Source organism: Aquarana catesbeiana, linkage group LG03 (assembly GCF_042186555.1).
Source record: "Aquarana catesbeiana isolate 2022-GZ linkage group LG03, ASM4218655v1, whole genome shotgun sequence".
In the NCBI taxonomy this organism is placed as follows: domain Eukaryota; kingdom Metazoa; phylum Chordata; class Amphibia; order Anura; family Ranidae; genus Aquarana; species Aquarana catesbeiana.
In genome coordinates this window covers 129,180,964-129,199,399 of record NC_133326.1, presented here as the reverse complement: position 1 = coordinate 129,199,399, position 18,436 = coordinate 129,180,964, and the positions used below count along the sequence as shown (strand labels likewise).

Sequence of the window (18,436 nt, the reverse complement as noted above, 5' to 3'; positions counted from 1 at the left end):
AACCCCCGCTAGCAGCTGAAAAAGGGTTAAAAGCGCCCGCAAAGCGCCGCTCCTAAAGCGCTTTGCAGGCGCTTCGGCAGTGCTGGCCATTGATTTCAATGGCAGGGGCGTTTTGGGAGCGCTGTATTCACCACTTCTAAACCGCCCCAAAGATGCGGCTTGCAGGACTTTTTTCTCTGTCCTGCAAGCGCACCACCCCAGTGTGAAAGCACTCGGACTTTCACACTGGGACTGCAGAAGAGGAATATTTTTATTATTACTTGCTTGCTTTTATTGTGTGCCATAACTTTTATAAGCAGCATGTCAGAAGGTTTAAACATAGAATTTGTTTAAATTACATACCAGTATCTTATCCCTTTTATTAGATTATTACAAAATGCATCAGCACACAATACCATAACCAAGTTCCTTTTTTTATTATCATTAATATTTTAATATCAATATTTGATCAAATGATTCGATGCAATAAAGAAAAACATACAACCAATAGTACGCTCAGTTTGCTTTCTTCTTTTTGGCATAGTCTTCCTTTACGTGATTGAATTGTTTTCCAACTGCTTCCGAAAACAGCAAAGAATAAAAAATGCTGTCTGGAATGAGGTCCAAAGCATAACTCTGAAACAAGAAAAAGAGGATGTGAAGTGCCCAGTTATATAGAGCTGCAGCGCCGGCATTGCCTTTCACTATCTTATACAATACTTATTTTATATGTACACTCATGTAGAACATGTGGCACAGCTTTGAAGTAAATGTGGCTGTGGCATTCCAGATGGTAAACAATCTACATAATTGGCACATGTCTTCCATGCAGGACGGTGACAGTGGGTGGGCAGTAGACGTGCAGAACAACAAAATTTGTTTTTTTCGTTAGTAACATAAATTAGTTTAGTTAAATTCATTCAATTTGTTTTCGGAATTTGTTTTGTTTATTTGTATTCAAATTGATTCAAAATTTTCCAAATTCTAATCGATTCGACTTTTCCGAATTCAAAGCTATTTGAATTCAAATCAAATTCCATTAAAATCGAATTCCATTCAAAATCTAATTTATTCTATTCAAAATTTGAATTTTGGATGATGGTTATATTCTTTCTATTCCATTCTATTGTTTTTTATATTCTATCCTTTTATTTTCTATTCTATTCTTTTCTATTATATTCTTTCCTTTTCTATTCTATTCAAATTTATTCTATTTCAAATTGGATTTTGGAAACCAGTTATATTGTTATATACTTTTTGTTTATTCTATTCTTTTCTATTCTATTATTTTATTTTCTATTCTATTCAACTTCAAATTTATTCTATTCGAAATTAGAATTTCGGAAGATGGTTATATTCTTTCTATTTTATTCTGTTATATTCTATACAATTCAAATGGATTCTATTTGAATTTTGGGAAAATGTTATATTCTTTCTATTCTATCCTATTGTTTTTGAATTCTATTCTTTTATTTTCTATTCTATTCTTTTCTATTGTATTGGAATTCAAATTTATTCTATTTGAAATTCGAATTTCAGAAGATAGTTATATTCTATTTTATTCTATTCTATGTTTTATTTTATTTTAGTCTATTATATTTTTTATTCTATTTTATTCCTTTATTTTCTATTTTATTCTGTTTTACTCTATTCTTTTATTTTCTATTCTATCCCTTTATTTTCTATTATATTTTTTTTCTGTTCTTTTATTTTCTATTCTGTTCTGTTTTACTCTATTCTATTCTTTATTTTTCCTGTTATATTCTTTTCTATTCTATTCTATTTTTTTCTATTCTATTCCTTTATTTTCTATTCTATTTTATTTTCTTTGGAAATCAAATCGAAAACGATTTGATTTGAAAAAATCTTCTAATCGATTTGAATTTGGTCTGGTTTTTTTTTTTCGTTATTTTGGATTCCTTTAAATTCATTACTATTGTAATTCGGAAATTTGTATACATTTGAATTTCCGGAAAAAAAAAAAATTGTCCGAATTTCAATTTGGAATGAAACGAATTGCATGTATAGTGGGCAGAAGGCGCAGCTGCTCAGGGCACAGGGGAATGGGGGGCATCCCCTCACCACGTGCTTGCTCTGGATTAGTGACTGGCAACCAGTGAACCTTGGCTTCATGTCTGCTCTGACAGCTATTGCTCTCACACTGTGCTCTAACTACCTTCTAGCTGCTAAAAAGGAAGTGATTGGCCACCCACGTGCAGTTCCAAACATTGGAAGCAATAGCAAGGGGGTAGAGAGGACTGTGTAATTACTAATTGGGGATAACAGAAATATTTGATTAGGGGCCATGCACACCAGTGCACTGCAGCACCCTGCATTGTTTCAGTGCAATATCATTTATTTGGAACGGCACTCCAACACACCTTAATACTTCTGAATTACTCCTTTGCACACTGCTTGAACATTTCAAGTATTATGTGAAGGTCCACAGCAGTGTGCAGAGGGTCCATTTTCAGTATCACAACCCCTTTAGAATTTTATGTGTTATATTACTGTCTGTATATGTAAACTATTTAGATTTGAGCAGAGATACATCTTCTTCACTCCATCGCACTTGTGTAATGCATCACCCTGAGTTTCGGTATGCCGTCCAAAATGCCGCATGCAGAATTTTTGGTCCGTAGCAGAAATCAATAGGCTGTCTTAAGGCAAAAAAAAAAAAAAAAACTAACAGAGCCACCTCATTCAAAGACTGGTAAGCTGCAATATAATTAATTTTTGTTCTTGGTTTAAATACATTTTAATGATAATGTATTATCTGTGGCAGCTGTGCATGTAGGGATGGTGTAAGATAACTGTCTCCTGTACAGGAAAATGTATTAACTAACTACCAGTTCTTAAAATTCCTCCAAAATAAAATGAAGTCTTCCAACAATATACATTTATACATAAACTATATTGTCAAATGTATTGGGATGCCTGCCTTTCCACGCACATGAACTTTAACGGCATCCCAGTCTTATGCCCCGTACACACGGTCGGTTTTTCCGATGGAAAATGTCAGATCGGAACCTGTTGTCGGAAATTCCGACCGTGTGTGGGCTCCATCGGACATTTTCCATCGGATTTTCCGACACACAAAGTTGGAGAGCAGGAGATAAAATTTTCCGACAACAAAATCCATTGTCGGAAATTCCGATCGTGTGTACACAAATCCGACGGACAAAGTGCCACGCATGCTCAGAATAAATAAAGAGATGAAAGCTATTGGCCACTGCCCCGTTTATAGTCCCGACGTACGTGTTTTACGTCACCGCGTTTAGAACGATCGGATTTTCCGACAACTTTGTGTGACCGTGTGTATGCAAGACAAGTTTGAGCCAACATCCGTCGGAAAAAATCCTAGGATTTTGTTGTCGGAATGTCCGAACAAAGTCCGACCGAGTGTACGGGGCATAAGTCTGTATGGTTTAATATTGAGTTGGCCCACCCTTTGCAGCTATAATAACTTCAACTCTTCTGAGAAGGCTGTCCACTGGTGCGCAGTCATGTTGGAACAGGAAGGGGCCATTCCCAAACTGTTCCCACAAAGTTGGGAGCATGCAATTGTCCAAAATGTCTTGGTATGCTGACGCCTTAAGAGTTCCCTTCACTGGAATTAAGGGGCCAAGCCCAACCCACACCATAATCCCCCCTTTATGAAATGATTTGGACCAGTGTGCAAAGCAAGGTCCATAAAGACATGGGTGAGCAAATTTGGGATGGAGGAACTTGACTGGCCTACACAGTGTCCTGACCTCAACCTGATAGAACACCTTTAAGATGAATAAGAGCGGAGATTGCGAGCCAGGCCTTCTCTCCTCAACATCAGTGTCTAACCTCACAAATGCACTTCTGGAAGATTGGTCAAACATTCCCATAGACACTCCTAAACCTTGTGGGCAGCCCCTGAAAAACAACCCCACACCATAATCCCCCCTCCACCAAATGATTGGACCAAATCTATTTCCCTTCAGTTACCAGACAAATCCTGTAATAGCTGCCCCATTAGGCTGTGACAGACCACATTATTGCATTGCTCCAATCTGTATTAGGCTGGATTCACATCTATGCATTTTTAGTGCTTTTTGCATTTTGCAGGTTTGCACTACAGAACGTGTTCCATAGGAAACCATGTTAAATGGACTGTAGTGCAAATCTGCAAAATGCAAAAAGCACTAAAACTGCATAGGTGTGAATCCAGCCTTAATCACAAGAAGTAGAGTTGCTGTACCTGGAGAGAGTGGGAAAGGCATCCGCTAGTCCTGTTTGTATATCCCACAGTGTTCAAAGCTTCACAAGCAAAGTCTGCCGGAGATTTCACAAATATGTTTGTCTTCATCCTAAAGGTCATGTCCGTTGAGACCAACAATGGCATCACACTCTGTGACAACAATTTCACCAGTTAGGGAAACAATGCAAGTCCAATTAAAAAAATAGTTTCAGAATTTCATGGATATTATAGAGAAAATTGAGTACTGTCCGTGATACTTTTTTTTTGCACCAACATATCATTTTTCATGGACAAGCTTTCGGGGTGTGTCCCCTTCTTCCATGAAAAATGATATGTTAGTGCAAATATAAAAAAAAGTATCACGGACAGTACTCAATTTCTCTGTCACAATTGCACAAATACGGCTACAATCACCTCAAGTATGGATATTATACAAACACTGGTAAATCCATACATAATATTAATGTAACTTTCATTAAAGTAGAATACTGGAGGTAGGTTATGGTATCTAGCTAACAACAGCTAAAGGTGGGTATGGATGACTATATTGAGATACAATAAAATTCAGCAACATTTATTAGAATTGCACACAGTGTAAGTGCTGCTTATAGGGTTTAGTTAACAATGTAGAAGGCAGGTGGGAGGCTGACTGGCTGTTAGACTCCTTTCACACTAGGGGCGTTTTGCAGGCACTATAGCATTAAAAATAGCGCCTGCAAACCTCCCCAAAACAGCTGCTCCATTCACTCCAGTGTGAAAGCCCGAGGGCTTTCACACTGGAGTGGTGCGCTGGCAGGGCGTCAGGAAAAGTCCTGCCTGCAGCTTCTTTGGAGCGCTAAAGGAGCGGTGAAATCACCGCTCCTGCACCGCTGCTCCGCATTCAAATCAATAGGGCAGCGCTGCAGTACCGCTGGCAAAAGGCTAAAACGCGAAAAGCTAAAAATAGCGCCGCTTTACCGCTGACGCCCGGGCGTCGGCAGTGTGAAAGGGGTCTTACACTGAGCACAGACTTATGGCTGGTACACACGGCCAAATATCGGCCAGTATCAGCCAGTTCAACAGAAAGCGGACGACATTTGGCCCGTGTGTACTAGGCTTTAGTACAGCGTGTTCCTTAGGTCTGTTCTTAGAAACAAAACTTACAGTTTACATGCATACAACCCCCCCTTTTTTTCTATTTTACTTGCTTGGCCCTTCATACATCATCAACCCCTTCAATAGGCTTCTATACATATAGAAGAGAACTATGCTTCAAATATTTCCATGTGTATCATTTTTCAATTTTTTTTTCCTTTTTTTTTCAATTTTATTTTATATATATTTATATATATATATATATATATATATATATATATATATATATATATATATATATATATATATATATATATATACACACACATATATTATTATTAGATTTTTTTTATTTTTTGTCAATTCGAGACGGTTAACCCCTGCTTCACCTTGCCCCTTGCTATAATTTATTGTTTACTGATTGGTCTGCTGGAAGTTCCAGTTCCACGGCCACACCCACATGCTCTCCTTTGTGTATATATAGCTGTCCTCCTCTAGAGGGCAGCTGGCTAATAGAAGGAGCAGTCAGCTCCGAGCGTGTAGCCTTTCATCACTGCAGCCCTGATTGACAAGATTCCAGCCCTGCCTAGGTCCAATCAGACGCCGGTGACATCACTTCCTGTTCCATGGTCCATGCTGGTCCTGATCTGTGTGGAGCTTCCTGGTTCCTATGCTCCTGGAGAAACACTGTGATCCATTCCAGCCAGCTTCTCAATCCTTTCTAGCTATCCAGAACAGTGGTGGGTCCCACAGAGCCATGTGGAATGCCAGGACTGCACTTTACTTTGACGAGCATGCATCTTTTATCATCTTGTTTTTAATCCTATCCTATTAAAGTCATCATTTTAATACTACACTCAGGTCGGCATCTCCCCCTCCCTGTTTTTTCCTTAGAGAGAAGGCAATATGTCACCTTCTTACCCAGTGTTAAGTTAGTTGACCAAAACATTTTAGTTGACTAAAATACGACTAACACAATTGAGATGACTAAAATACGACTAAAACTAAAAGCCGTTTTAGACAAAAGATGAAAATGAGACTAAAACTAAAATGCCATTTTAGTCAAAAGACTATGACTAAAACTAAATTGCAATGACTGAAATGTACTGGAGATTTTCGTTGACTAAAACGTAGGACATTTTAGTCGACTAAAATGTACTGGAGATTTAGTCGACTAAATACGACTAAAACTAAAACAATTGCAGAAGACTAAAATGAGATTAAAACTAAAATGCCATTTTAGTTCTAAGACTAAAATTAACACTGTTCTTACCACATTCTTTAATCCTCAAAACGCTGACCCTGACCCACTGTGCCCCAACCACGTGCACTGCACTTGTATTAGGGGAGTCTAAAACACTCACCCTTATGTATTCATACACTTCAGGATTATTACTAGAAGTGATATTCAATTATTTGCCGCCTCAACTGCAGAATTCACCTGTGAGCTGGAAAAATCCCTCTAAAATAGGCACAAATATAGAGAATGCTATCATATATATAGAAATATAATTTTCCATTACTTCAAGCTGAGAGCTATTTACCTGCACTGTTATACCCTTAGACTTGTATTCCACATGTAGACCACGAGAAAAAAAATCCACAAAGACCTAAAGAACAAACGATTAATGGGTTTCTGTAATTAACAAAAAGGAAATCAACTTATCATAATTAGCATGATATTATTTAAATATATTTGGGATACATGTAACATAAATAATTAATATACTGTAAAGGATACAGTGTTCAGCATACAGATGACAAGATATCTTTCAGACAGGTGGGAAAACTTTAAAAACTGAGCTGCTGTTTTACCACCGCCCGCCTGAGCATGTTTACATGCTGTGGCTGAGATGCTTTGCTTTGTGGCCGCGGCATTTTTGTTTAAGGGTGCAGAGTTTGACAAGTGGTGCTGCCCATTTAGTTCATTGAGTTAAATGGGAATGCACCGCAGCCACATGTAATGCACCTAAGGAGGCAAGGTGCCCTTATCATGATTTAAGGTTATGGGAAAATGAGTCACCTGGGGTGGCAGTAGAATATATGACCACATGCAGCATGAGAGGGCAAAATATCCGTAGTAAAGGCTACATTTTTATTTCAAGTTATAGTACTTTTTCTGTTCTTGAAATTGTGTTCAGTAAATAATACAAAGATTTGTGTGCATTACCAAACTTGCAGCCTTGCTTAAATCCCAACTGAACCTTGTAAAAACGCACCAACTGGTAAAGCCCAACTCTTGGCAGATAAAAAAAAAATGAATCCCTTGCAATGAGGCTGCTCCCTGCAAGGTTTATTTGCTCATTTTGACTAAGGGAGACGAGAACATTTTGCTTACCTGACATTTTACTTGCCTGCCAGGCAACACAAGCCTTCAAACTATGGGATAGATTTATGGAATTTATTTATTTATTTTTTACTACTAATAGTGGCGATCAGCGACTTATAGCGGGACTGCAATAGTACGGCGGACAAATTGAACTCTGACACTTTTTTGTGAACCAATGACATTACAGTGATTAGTGCTAAAAATATGCACTGTCACTGTACTAATAACCCTGGCTGAGAAGGGGTTAACATCAGGGGCAATCAAGGGGTTAACTGTGTGCCTAGCTAGTGTTTTAGTGAAGTTTGGGTGTGATTTGCTTTTCTAGTGAAAGGCATGGATTGGTGTTCCTGCTTTGCAGAGATACAGGATCTATGCCTTCTGCGCTGACAGAACGGTGATCTACCTTGTTTACATACTATAGGCAGACTGCCGTCCTGCCTGTGTACCGATCGATCAGCGGGTGCCAGCGTACATTGAGACCAGGGGACCCGCTGATTGGCTCACGCTGTGGAACATCACAGTGGGAACAATCCAGGGCGCACTCGCGCCCGATACCCGGAAGTGCTGGATCACGTATATATAGTGCCTTGAAAAAGTATCTATACCCCTTGCAATTTTCCACATTTTCTCATGTTACAACTAAAAATGTAATTGTATTTTATTGGGATTTTATGTGGTAGACCAACACAAAGTGGCACATAATTGTGAATTGGAAGGAAAATGCTAAGTGCTTTTTAACATATTTTACAAATAAATCTGTGAATAGTGTGGAGTGCATTTGTATTCAGCCCCCCTGAGTCAATACTTTGTAGAACCACCTTTCGCTACAATTACAGCTGCACGGCTTTTTGGGGATGTCTCTACCAGCTTTGCACAGCTAGAGAGTGAAATTTTTGCCCATTCTTCTTTGCAAAATAACTCAAGCTCTGTCAGATTGGATGGAGAGCATCTGAACAGCAACTTTCAAGTCTTGCCACAGATTCTCAATTGGATTTAGGTCTTGACTTTGACTGGGTCATTCTAACACATAAATATGCTTTGATTTAAACCATTCCATTGTAGCTCTAGCTGTATGTTTATGGTCGTTGTCCTGCTGGAAGGTGAACCTCCACCCCAGTCTCAAGTCTTTTGCAGACTCTTATGCCACGGAATTTTTTTTCAAAATTTTCGGTCTTTTTTTATTTGTTGCGCAAAAAATAAAAACCGCAGAGGTGATCAAATACCACCAAAAGAAAGCTCTATTTGTGGGAACAAAATGATAAAAAATTTGTTTGGGTACAGTGTAGCATGACCGCGCAATTGTCATTCAAATTGCGACAGCGCTGAAAGCTGAAAATTGGTCTGGGCGGGAAGGTGTCTAAGTGCCTGGTATTGAAGTGGTTAAACACTTTATTCACATCAACATGTAATGGCTTAACTTTCTAGATAAACTGTCCCACACACCCAATGCATATACAGAGCCCTGAATATGTGTGTGCGGATCCGTATGGCACTAGTAGCTTCAGTCCTTTTGAAGAAAAGATAAAACTTTATGTCTTCAGCTACCCACTTTCGTTGGTGCACTTAAACTCCTGAATAGCGGGCCCAAACAACACAACTGGCCCAGATTATCAAATGAAGCAGGCAGGCTCTTTCTCAACAAGGTGAGAGGACAATGATGTCTGTATACAGTGTCCCAGAAATGGATGGCCGTATCTTTATCCCTGTGACGCTACAAGTGTCAGCAAGATGACTACCAGCAATGATGTCTGCAAGCAGTGTTCAATTAACTCCTTCTGTGGTGCAGTGTCTCGATTTCCTGCAAATGGGCAAAAATCTCCCTCACCCAATCCTGCGATCAAGGCCCAAACAAATGTCCTGGAACGCTTCACCGTCAGTGCGTCTGGATGTGCACCTGGGATCCCCCTCTCTCAGGCTGCATGTCCCGACTGGCAGCGGAGGCCTGAATTGCGCAGTGAGGTCACCTGAGAGACAGCATCTCTCACTCAGGTCTGATCTTTCCCCGCCTCATGCTGACTGACCATCTCTTCAGGAATTAAAATGGAGTCTTTTACTTTCCTGCCCACAGAGAATGCTGGTCTTGGTAGTTTCTGTCACTATACAAGGCTATGGGGCCGCTCTGTGCTGGAACTTCATATTCCAGAATCCTTTGCAGCTGCTTCCTGCAGGTAGTTAAAGTCTCTCTGATTGGCTCCCGTGACTGCTCTTTTAATTGGCTTTTTTTTCCTGCCAATAGGGACACAGGGGAGGCTGCAAAGTGAACAGCTCTGTGTGAGTCAGCTCACATTACATAGATTCAGTCAGTCAGTGAAACAGGAAGAAGGAGGAGGGAAGAAATCCCCCGCAGACATGACAGGCAGCTCTCTCCCTCTTTCAGGCTGGTAAGCCTGTGTACATCGTGGCAGCCAGCTTGGCGGGGTCGCGGGATAGGGTTGCCACCTTTTCTTCAAGTCAAACCGAACACTTTAGTGGCGCACAGCAATATTTTAATTTTTTTGCATAAACTATACATATATTTTGCTAATAAATAACATTTCTAATCATATGAAGTTAATAACAAGAGTCTCCCTTTACATCAGAGTCCACAGAGTTCCACTTTTAAATCTGAACTTGCAGAGTTCCCTTTTGTAAGGGGGGACTCTGCAGACTCTGATGTAAGGAAGAACGCTGGGGACCCCAACATAAGGGATGCTCTGGGAACCCTGATTTAAGGAGGGGGAACTCTAAAGTAAGGGGTGCTCTGAGAACCCTGATTTACCTTAGTGTATTCACTCAGAGGCAGGAGAGTGAAGGAGGGAGACTTCAGTCACAGACAGGGATGGATGGTAAGCTCACTCACCCCTTGGCAGTCAGCACCTCTTATCCAGATGTATCTGAAGCTGCTGGACTTCAAATTTTCAGCCCCCGCTTTTCTTTTCTGAGGCACAGCGCCGGTGAATGGAGTGTGGGCAGACATAGAGGGGTAGGGGCGGGACAAAGAGGTGCAGATCCAGCCCTCTCTACTCTACCGTCTGTGTTTGTTTTAGGGGGGAATTGTTAGTGCTGGCTTTGGGCAGCATGAAAGAGAGTGTAACAGACACTCTCAGCTTAGACAACTGCAGCCAGCTACCCTGCTGGGAAGCCATAGTCCAGTCTGAATAATGTGTCCGGGTTTCAGGCACTCTGAACCCTGGACACAGGATTCCAAACCTGAACTGTCCGGGTGAATCCTGGACAGGTGGCAACCCTATTGCGGGATACAGAGTGAGGCACCCGCTACATTGGTCTCATCTGACCAGTCCACCTTCTTCCACATGTTTGCTGTGTCCCCACTGCAAGGGATCATTTTAATATTTGCCTGGCTTTAAAAGCCAAATAAACTTATAAAGTCAGCTAAAAACATTCCAGGTGCACCAAAACAAAACATGTTTTCAGTCTTACAGTTCTTTTTCTGTACAAATCAACCACAGCCTGAGCATAAAAGCCTGCTCTCTGCCTACAAGTTGCAGAAAAAAGAAAAAAACTATTTTTGTGTGGAAGCAGAAGTCTCTCTGCAGATGTCTGAAATGGGCCCAGCTGAGTCTAAACTAGAGTTCTCCATTCAATGAAGCTCACACTTCTTGCTAATTGGACAGCTTTAGCCTTAACTCAGCAGGGGTGGCATGTCAGACCACTGCAGAGAAACAACTGCTTCCATAAAGAGAGCAAGGGTCATCTTCTGCAATGTGCTGGTAAATGATAAGCTTTCCTACTCATGCTATGGCTGTACTAATGAAAACCAACCAAAACTTTGCACACCTTGAGTTTTGATGAACCAGAAATGTATTTAGTGGATTTAAAAGGAAAGTTCCGTTGGGCTTTTAATATATATGTGTTTCATTTGTCAACACAAAGACTTACTTTTGTGGCACTATATACAAGTGACATTGGATATGGGCGGTTTCCAACTTCAGAAGAAAGATTTAAAATCAGGCCTTTCTTCCTGAAAGACAGTAACATAGGTTCTGAATGCAGCCATCAGCACCTTACCCAAATTTGTAACTCCATATTTACCTCTGCAACATTTGAGGGAGAATAATCCGAGACATCTAAAAAAAGAAAAAAAAAAAGAAAAAAAGAAGAATGACTAATTTCACTCAAAGAAATTATATTGTTACCTACTGAGATCTAAAAAAAGTACAGGTTGAGTACCATTATAGTGTTACTAAACCCACAACAGTAAAATCAGTCTGCAGTAAAGCGTGCTTGTTATACTCACTGTGGAACCTAAAGGGTTAACTGACTACAACCCATCTCCTGATAGAACAGAACATTAGGGGACGGGCTGCACATGCTCAGTTTGGTGTGTATTACTAGAGAGTTTTTTTTTCTTGGGAGAGTGCATGTGATCAGCACAGGGCCAATCAGCACTGTCCAGACAGAGGATCAGGGGAAAATGAAAACTCCTCCTACAAGCTTTAACTGGACACTGATAGATGTCACAAGACTGATCTAACTGCTGATGAGAAAAAGTATTTAGCTGTTTATATTTACTAAAACAATTGCATCTCCATGTTCTGTGTACTGTGATAGACCAGATATAGTGAATGCAGGGTCCTGGGTTTAGTAACCCTTTAAGTATCAGAAGGTGTACCAGCCACTACCACTGACCTCCTTCAGCACTGTACTAATCTACACTATCCAACTTGCAAACACACACTGTATGTAATTTAAATTAAAGTGATAATAAAGACTATTTTTTGCTGGGTGTTAAGGAGGCACCCATGTGTGTGCGCACTTTCGAGCTGGGCTGTGTACATCCATAGGCGCACATAGCTCCAGTAAACCATGCCCCTGCCATCTCTTCACAAAAGTTTGGCTTTGGAATCACTTTAAAGCTCTACTTTAAGGCTGGGTTCACACTAGTGCAATGCCAGACATCGCATGTGATTTGCACCACATTGCTGTGCACATCACATGCGATGTCTGTGCAATGCAAATTCAGCCATACAGTTTGTATGGCTGAAATCGCATCGCATTCGCACCAGAACGGTGCAGGTCCACACTGACATCGGATCACATGGGTGCTGTGCTTTCATGCTGTGCAGATGCTACTAAACTGCCTCCTATGCTTATTTTTAAGAGGAAAACCTATCCTAAAGATACCATACTACCTGACGTTATTGTGCAAGTTCAAGAGAAGGGATGGATGAATGAAGACATAATGGCAATTTGGTTTGCAAAGGTTTGGTCCAGAAGACCTTGAGGGCTCTTATGCCGCGTACACACGGTCGGACTTTTCGACCGGACTGGTCCGACGGACGCCGATGGACCAAATCCGGCGGACAATCCGATCGTGTGTGGGCTTCACCGGACCTTCAGCGGACTTTTTCAGTCGCAAATCTGACGGACTTTAGATTTGGACTCCAAAGACATGCTGGTAGGTTAATTGGATCCTGTCTAAATTGTCCCTAGTATGTATGAATGTGAGTTAGGGACCTTAGATTGTAAGCTCCTTGAGGATAGGGACTGATGTGAATGGACAATGTATATGTAAAGCGCTGCGTAAATTGATGGCGCTATATAAGTAACTGAAATAAATACCGTATTTATCGGCGTATAACACGCACAGGCCTATAACACGCACATTCATTTTAAGAAGGAAGTTTCAGGAAAAAAAACTTTAATTTTAAATAAGGAACTTTGGGTCAGTGCCCATCTGCAGCCTCACAAGTGCCATCAATGCAGCGTCATCAGTCCACATCAATGCAGCCTCATCAGTCCACATCAATGCAGCAGCCTCGCCATTGCCATCAATGCAGCAATCTCACCATTGCCATCAATGCAGCAACCTCACCATTGCCATCAATGCAGCAGCCTCACCATTGCCATCAATGCAGCAGCATCACCATTGCCATAAATGCAGCAGCATCACCATTGCCATCAATGCAGCAGCCTCACCATTGCCATCAATGCAGCAGCCTCACCATTGCCATCAATGCAGCAGCCTCACCATTGCCATCAATGCAGCAGCATCACCTTTGCCTTCAATGCAGCAGCATCACCATTGCCTTAAATGCAGCAGCATCACCATTGCCATCAATGCAGCAGCCTCACCATTGCCATCAATGCAGCAGCATCACCTTTGCCTTCAATGCAGCAGCATCACCATTGCCATCAATGCAGCAGCATCACCATTGCCATCAATGCAGCAGCCTCACCATTGCCATCACTGCAGCCTGATCGAATCCCTTCTGCAGTTTAGAGGGGGCAGGGAGGGGGGCGGAACGAGCGCCGACAGATTACATACAGTGAGAATCTTCTATGATAGACAGAACAGTGGTCCAATGGTGGCCCAGGAGAGGGGACTTTCTATTACAGAGGCCGCCAAGTAAACAGGAGATTCTCACTGTATGTAATCTGATGGCGCTCATCCCGCCCCCCTCCCTGTCCCCTCCGAGACAGCTGAAATTGAAGTATTGGCGTATAACACGCACATGCTATTTGCACCCGATTTTCATGGTGAAAAAGTGAGTGTTATACGCCAATAAATACAGTAAATAAAATTTGGAACATGCTTCAAATCTTTACGTCGTAACTCCGCCGGACCCAGAAATCCGCTCGTCTGTATGCTAGTCCGACGGACAAAAACCCACGCTAGGGCAGCTATTGGCTACTGGCTATCAACTTCCTTATTTTAGTCCGGTGTACGTCATCACGTATGAATCCGTCGGACTTTGGTGTGATCGTGTGTAGGCAAGTCCGTTCGTTAGAAAGTCCGTCAGAAGTCCGTCGAAAGTCTGTTGGACGGGCTGTTGGACTTTTGTAGCCGAAAAGTCTGACCGTGTGTATGCGGCATTAAAGAAACCAGCCCTGCTTGTCTGATCAGTTCTGAGCACATTTAACAGAAAGGACAAAAAGGGCTGCACCAGATTTGCAAACACACCTAGAGGTTATTCCTGGTGGACTCACAGGTCAGCTACAGCCACTAGATGTTTCAATCAACAAGCTATTTAAAGTCCTAATGAGAGAAGAATGGAGTAGATGGATGCAAAAAGCAGGTGATAACTTGACACCGGAAGGAAGAGTGAAAAAAACAACCATTACTTAGGTATACAATTGGGTCCTAAACTCATGGTATGGCGTCAAAAAAAAGGCGATTGTGAAGTCCTTCAAGAAATGTGGAAAAAAGAATGCCATGGACGGAACCGAGGATGATCTCACATATATAGACAGTGACTCAGAAGACAGCAGTTATGCAAAAGAAGAAGAAATTCTGTCTGGAACTAATAGTGATGAACAAGAGAACATTGATGCAACAGAGGCTGAATAAAGTGATATGCTGCATAATATACTGGTATGTAAACGTTACCTGCAGTAATTACTAAATAAAGATGTGTTTTGTTTTACCTATGTTTAAAATATTGATTTCTTAATTTTGGGTTGGAAAAGTGGGGGGCAGCTTGTACATGGGGGCGTCTAATACATGGAAAAATACAGTACTTGTAGTGTTCCAATTCACAGAACACTCTGAAAGGATGACGTGGCCGGCTGGGTGGAACCTCGCATGGCCGTGTTTTCTCTAGATAGAGGCTCGCTGTCAAAACAGGGACGGGGTGGGGCAGCGGGGGCTGGTGCAATTATAACATAGTACATGTTACACCCTGAATAGGAATGTAACATGTTGCAAAAGGTGAACTTATCCTTTCAATTACAGAAACAGGAAAATAATGCCAATTCTAATCACATTGCAAATTCAAATACTTTTATTTTTGTAAGATGTCCTGATCTGCAATTACTGATATATGGATGGGTTTAACAACAAACATACACTTACCCATAATACTGACATAATATTGCAGTTGATTGCTTTGTCCAACATCTAATAAATACACAGAAATGAAGATTATTTGTAATGCCTTCATTATGGCTTACACATAAAACATTCTGCTGTAGCTGAGGATATAGTAAGGATAAGGAATAACAGAGAACTGTCACCCAGGAAGACCCCCTTTTCTACACACAAATCAATGACAGTTTTAGAATCTTTTATGTGAAAGTACATACCTGATCTATATCAGGGATATCCATATATCTGCATGGGTTCTGTGATATGTTTATACCTACATTGTTTACTGAAAAAGAAAGATTGTAATACCATGAGCAATGTACCAACCAATAAACAACCATTCTATCTTCACACAATGTACATCTCTTACTGTATAGACAATTACAATTGTTCCATGGAGACAGACAGTACCACATGCACTAAAGATACTCAGGGGAATTCAAAACAGCCCTAATGGCACACTTCTGGTGGGCAGAACCACCTGTGCCTTATTGAGGCAAGCATTTGCATCAGTATTAGTAACATTACCAAATGTGACAAATTTAGGTAGGTCTCCTACTAGAGCCCCCTTAAGGCCCCTTTCACACTGGGGCGGTGGGTTTGTCGGCGGTAACGTGCCGCTATTTTTAGCGGCCATTTACTGTCAAATTTGCGGCACTTTTTGGGGCGCTTTTACCCCCCGCTAGTGGCCGAGAGAGTTAAAACCACCGCAAAGTGCTGCTGCAGCAGCGCAATGCCAGCGGTGTAGCCGCACTGCCCATTCATTTCATTGGGCAGGAGCGGTAAAGGAGCGGTGTATAAACACTAGAGAGACAGGAGCGGTGCTTTACAGGCGCTATGCAGGCGCTATTTTTAGTGTTGTAGCACCTGTAAAGCGCCTCAGTGTGAAAGGGGTCTAAGATTCTTTAAAACAAATCTTAATGCCAATTTTGCAACTTTGATGTGTGTTAGTAAAACCCTACATATCATCACAGCTACTTTGTATATCCAGGCAGATCATACTGTGGGGGTGATTTACTAAGAAGAAGGCACTGCACCAGTTCATACATTAATTGGTGCACCGGAAAAGTCATTAATTGAACGGCGCACATTGAAGCACAAATAGCGATAATAAATACCCGCATATGTAAACTGCAACTGGCGCTCGGGTAGCTTTGGTTTTCTCATTGATAATAGTGCACGCCCAATACAATTGGTTAATTTCATCTAATTGGATGTGTCTTGTTAGGCAATTAGTAGGTGTACTCAGTTAATTAACCCTTTTGATGCTAATCTCATTCCTATCACTTCTAATATATCTTTGAAATGTTTTTTGTTTTTTTACCCAAATCTTACAATACATTACAAAGAACAGAGAAGTGTTTCTAAACCCAATAAATTATTATTTTCAGATCTTGATCTTTTAAAGGTGACCATACACTGCAATCAGTTAGATCTTAAATAAATTAGATTTAATGCAAGAGCCTGTTTGATTTCCTATATTTTGAATTCATTTTTCAAGTGCATCTTCCTATTACCTATTTTGCCTAAATATCGAGTTGTACAGAGATTGGCCAATCAGATTGCATAGTGCATGACCATCTTAAGTGCCAAATTTGGAATGTAGATGTGCCATGACCCATTTGTATTTTCCTAACGATATTTCTTGGGCATTATACAAGGCACATGAGAAACCACCTTTTTTCAAGACATGCTAGAGTGATCAGGAATCTGCAAACTATGGCTCTCCAGCTGTTGCAGAATTATACATCCCATGAGGCATTGTAAAATTCAGACATTCACAGACATGACTAGGCATGATGGAAATTGTAGTTCCTGACCAACTGGAGGGCCATAGTTTGCAAACCCTGTGCTAGACCATTATTATGCCTCCAGAATTGGGAGTGTGCCATCTACCCAACTTCTCTCTGCTGGTGGACACAAGAACCTACATCTATAGATATATAAATATATAGATATATCTATATATACACACACACACACACTGAAGCAGGAAGCAATATACTTTGGCCCGGAAGTGAATCTGTATACAGGAAGTAGGTGTGCGTTTTGAGGCCAAATCATTTAGATATACTCACATGACCCACACAAACACCACCCCATGTAAAAATAAATAAAAAATTATCTTAATTTGCAAATAAGGATCATCTCTTCCTCAGATAACAGTGAGCGGGGCATGGTGGTGGGAAGAAATTAGCAGCAGTACAAGCAACTTTCTGGAGGGGCGTGATGTCATTCCTGTGTGCTGGCCACCGCTTCTGGGAACCAGATATGCGCCATGGGTACATACCTCCGCGTACACAGCAGTTGCACATCTCACATACACAGCGGTTGAGCATTTAGATGCATTTGGCGCATCTAGCTGCAGGAACCCAATTTTTATGGAAATAAATGGTAAATCAGATGCAGATTTCCAGGACTGGCCGAACAAATGTATATAGTGAAAGGCAACTTGTGTTTTCTATTAAACAAGGTCTAAATGGGCCATTGACATCACAGTTGAACTTAGGAATGCGTCTTTGCAAAGTTAAACTAAATCCGTTCTTATTTTTGCTTGGGGATAGAGTGCAGAGGGATTAGAAGTCTTGTCAGTTTTTGGTGATGTCTGCACCCCTGATAAGATGAAGACAACTCCCAGTTTTTGCCAGTTTCTCCTTCAAATGTATTCACTTCCTGTCACATAGCCAAACAGGAAGTGAGAGTAAAACTCTACCAATGTCTTTCCTTGGGGACACACAGGTCAATCTGAATAGTTTCCCCATTAGGTAAATTGCACTTTAGCATTTTGCTGTGTACACCCCAAATTATTATGTATCTTGGATTTTGGGGTTTATTTACTAAAGGCAAATCCACTTTGCACTACAAGTGCACTTGGAAGTGCAGTTGCTGGAGATCCGAGGGGGACATGCAAGGAAAATAAAAAACAGCATCTTTGCTTCTACATGATTGGATCATAAAATCACCAATGCTTCCCCTTAGATTTACAGCGAGTACACTTGTATTGCAGAGTGGATTT

The 18,436-nt window shown here is 41.0% G+C and overlaps 1 protein-coding gene across 2 annotated transcripts in view; it reads right to left on the bottom strand.

Annotated features, from left to right (window-relative positions):
- Positions 1 to 394: 394 nt before the first annotated feature.
- LOC141131672 (very-long-chain 3-oxoacyl-CoA reductase-like) overlaps positions 395 to 18,436 on the bottom strand; it is an 87,799-nt gene continuing 69,757 nt past the window's right edge. For both annotated transcript variants that reach the window (XM_073619217.1, XM_073619218.1), the window contains exons 5-11: positions 15,639 to 15,706; positions 15,409 to 15,453; positions 11,646 to 11,680; positions 11,493 to 11,574; positions 6,829 to 6,894; positions 4,211 to 4,360; positions 395 to 615 (exon numbers count right to left, since the gene is read on the bottom strand). In XM_073619217.1, coding sequence (XP_073475318.1) covers positions 496 to 615; positions 4,211 to 4,360; positions 6,829 to 6,894; positions 11,493 to 11,574; positions 11,646 to 11,680; positions 15,409 to 15,453; positions 15,639 to 15,706 — 566 coding nt within the window. In that variant the 3' untranslated portion in view covers positions 395 to 495. The remainder of the gene's footprint in view (positions 616 to 4,210; positions 4,361 to 6,828; positions 6,895 to 11,492; positions 11,575 to 11,645; positions 11,681 to 15,408; positions 15,454 to 15,638; positions 15,707 to 18,436) is intronic.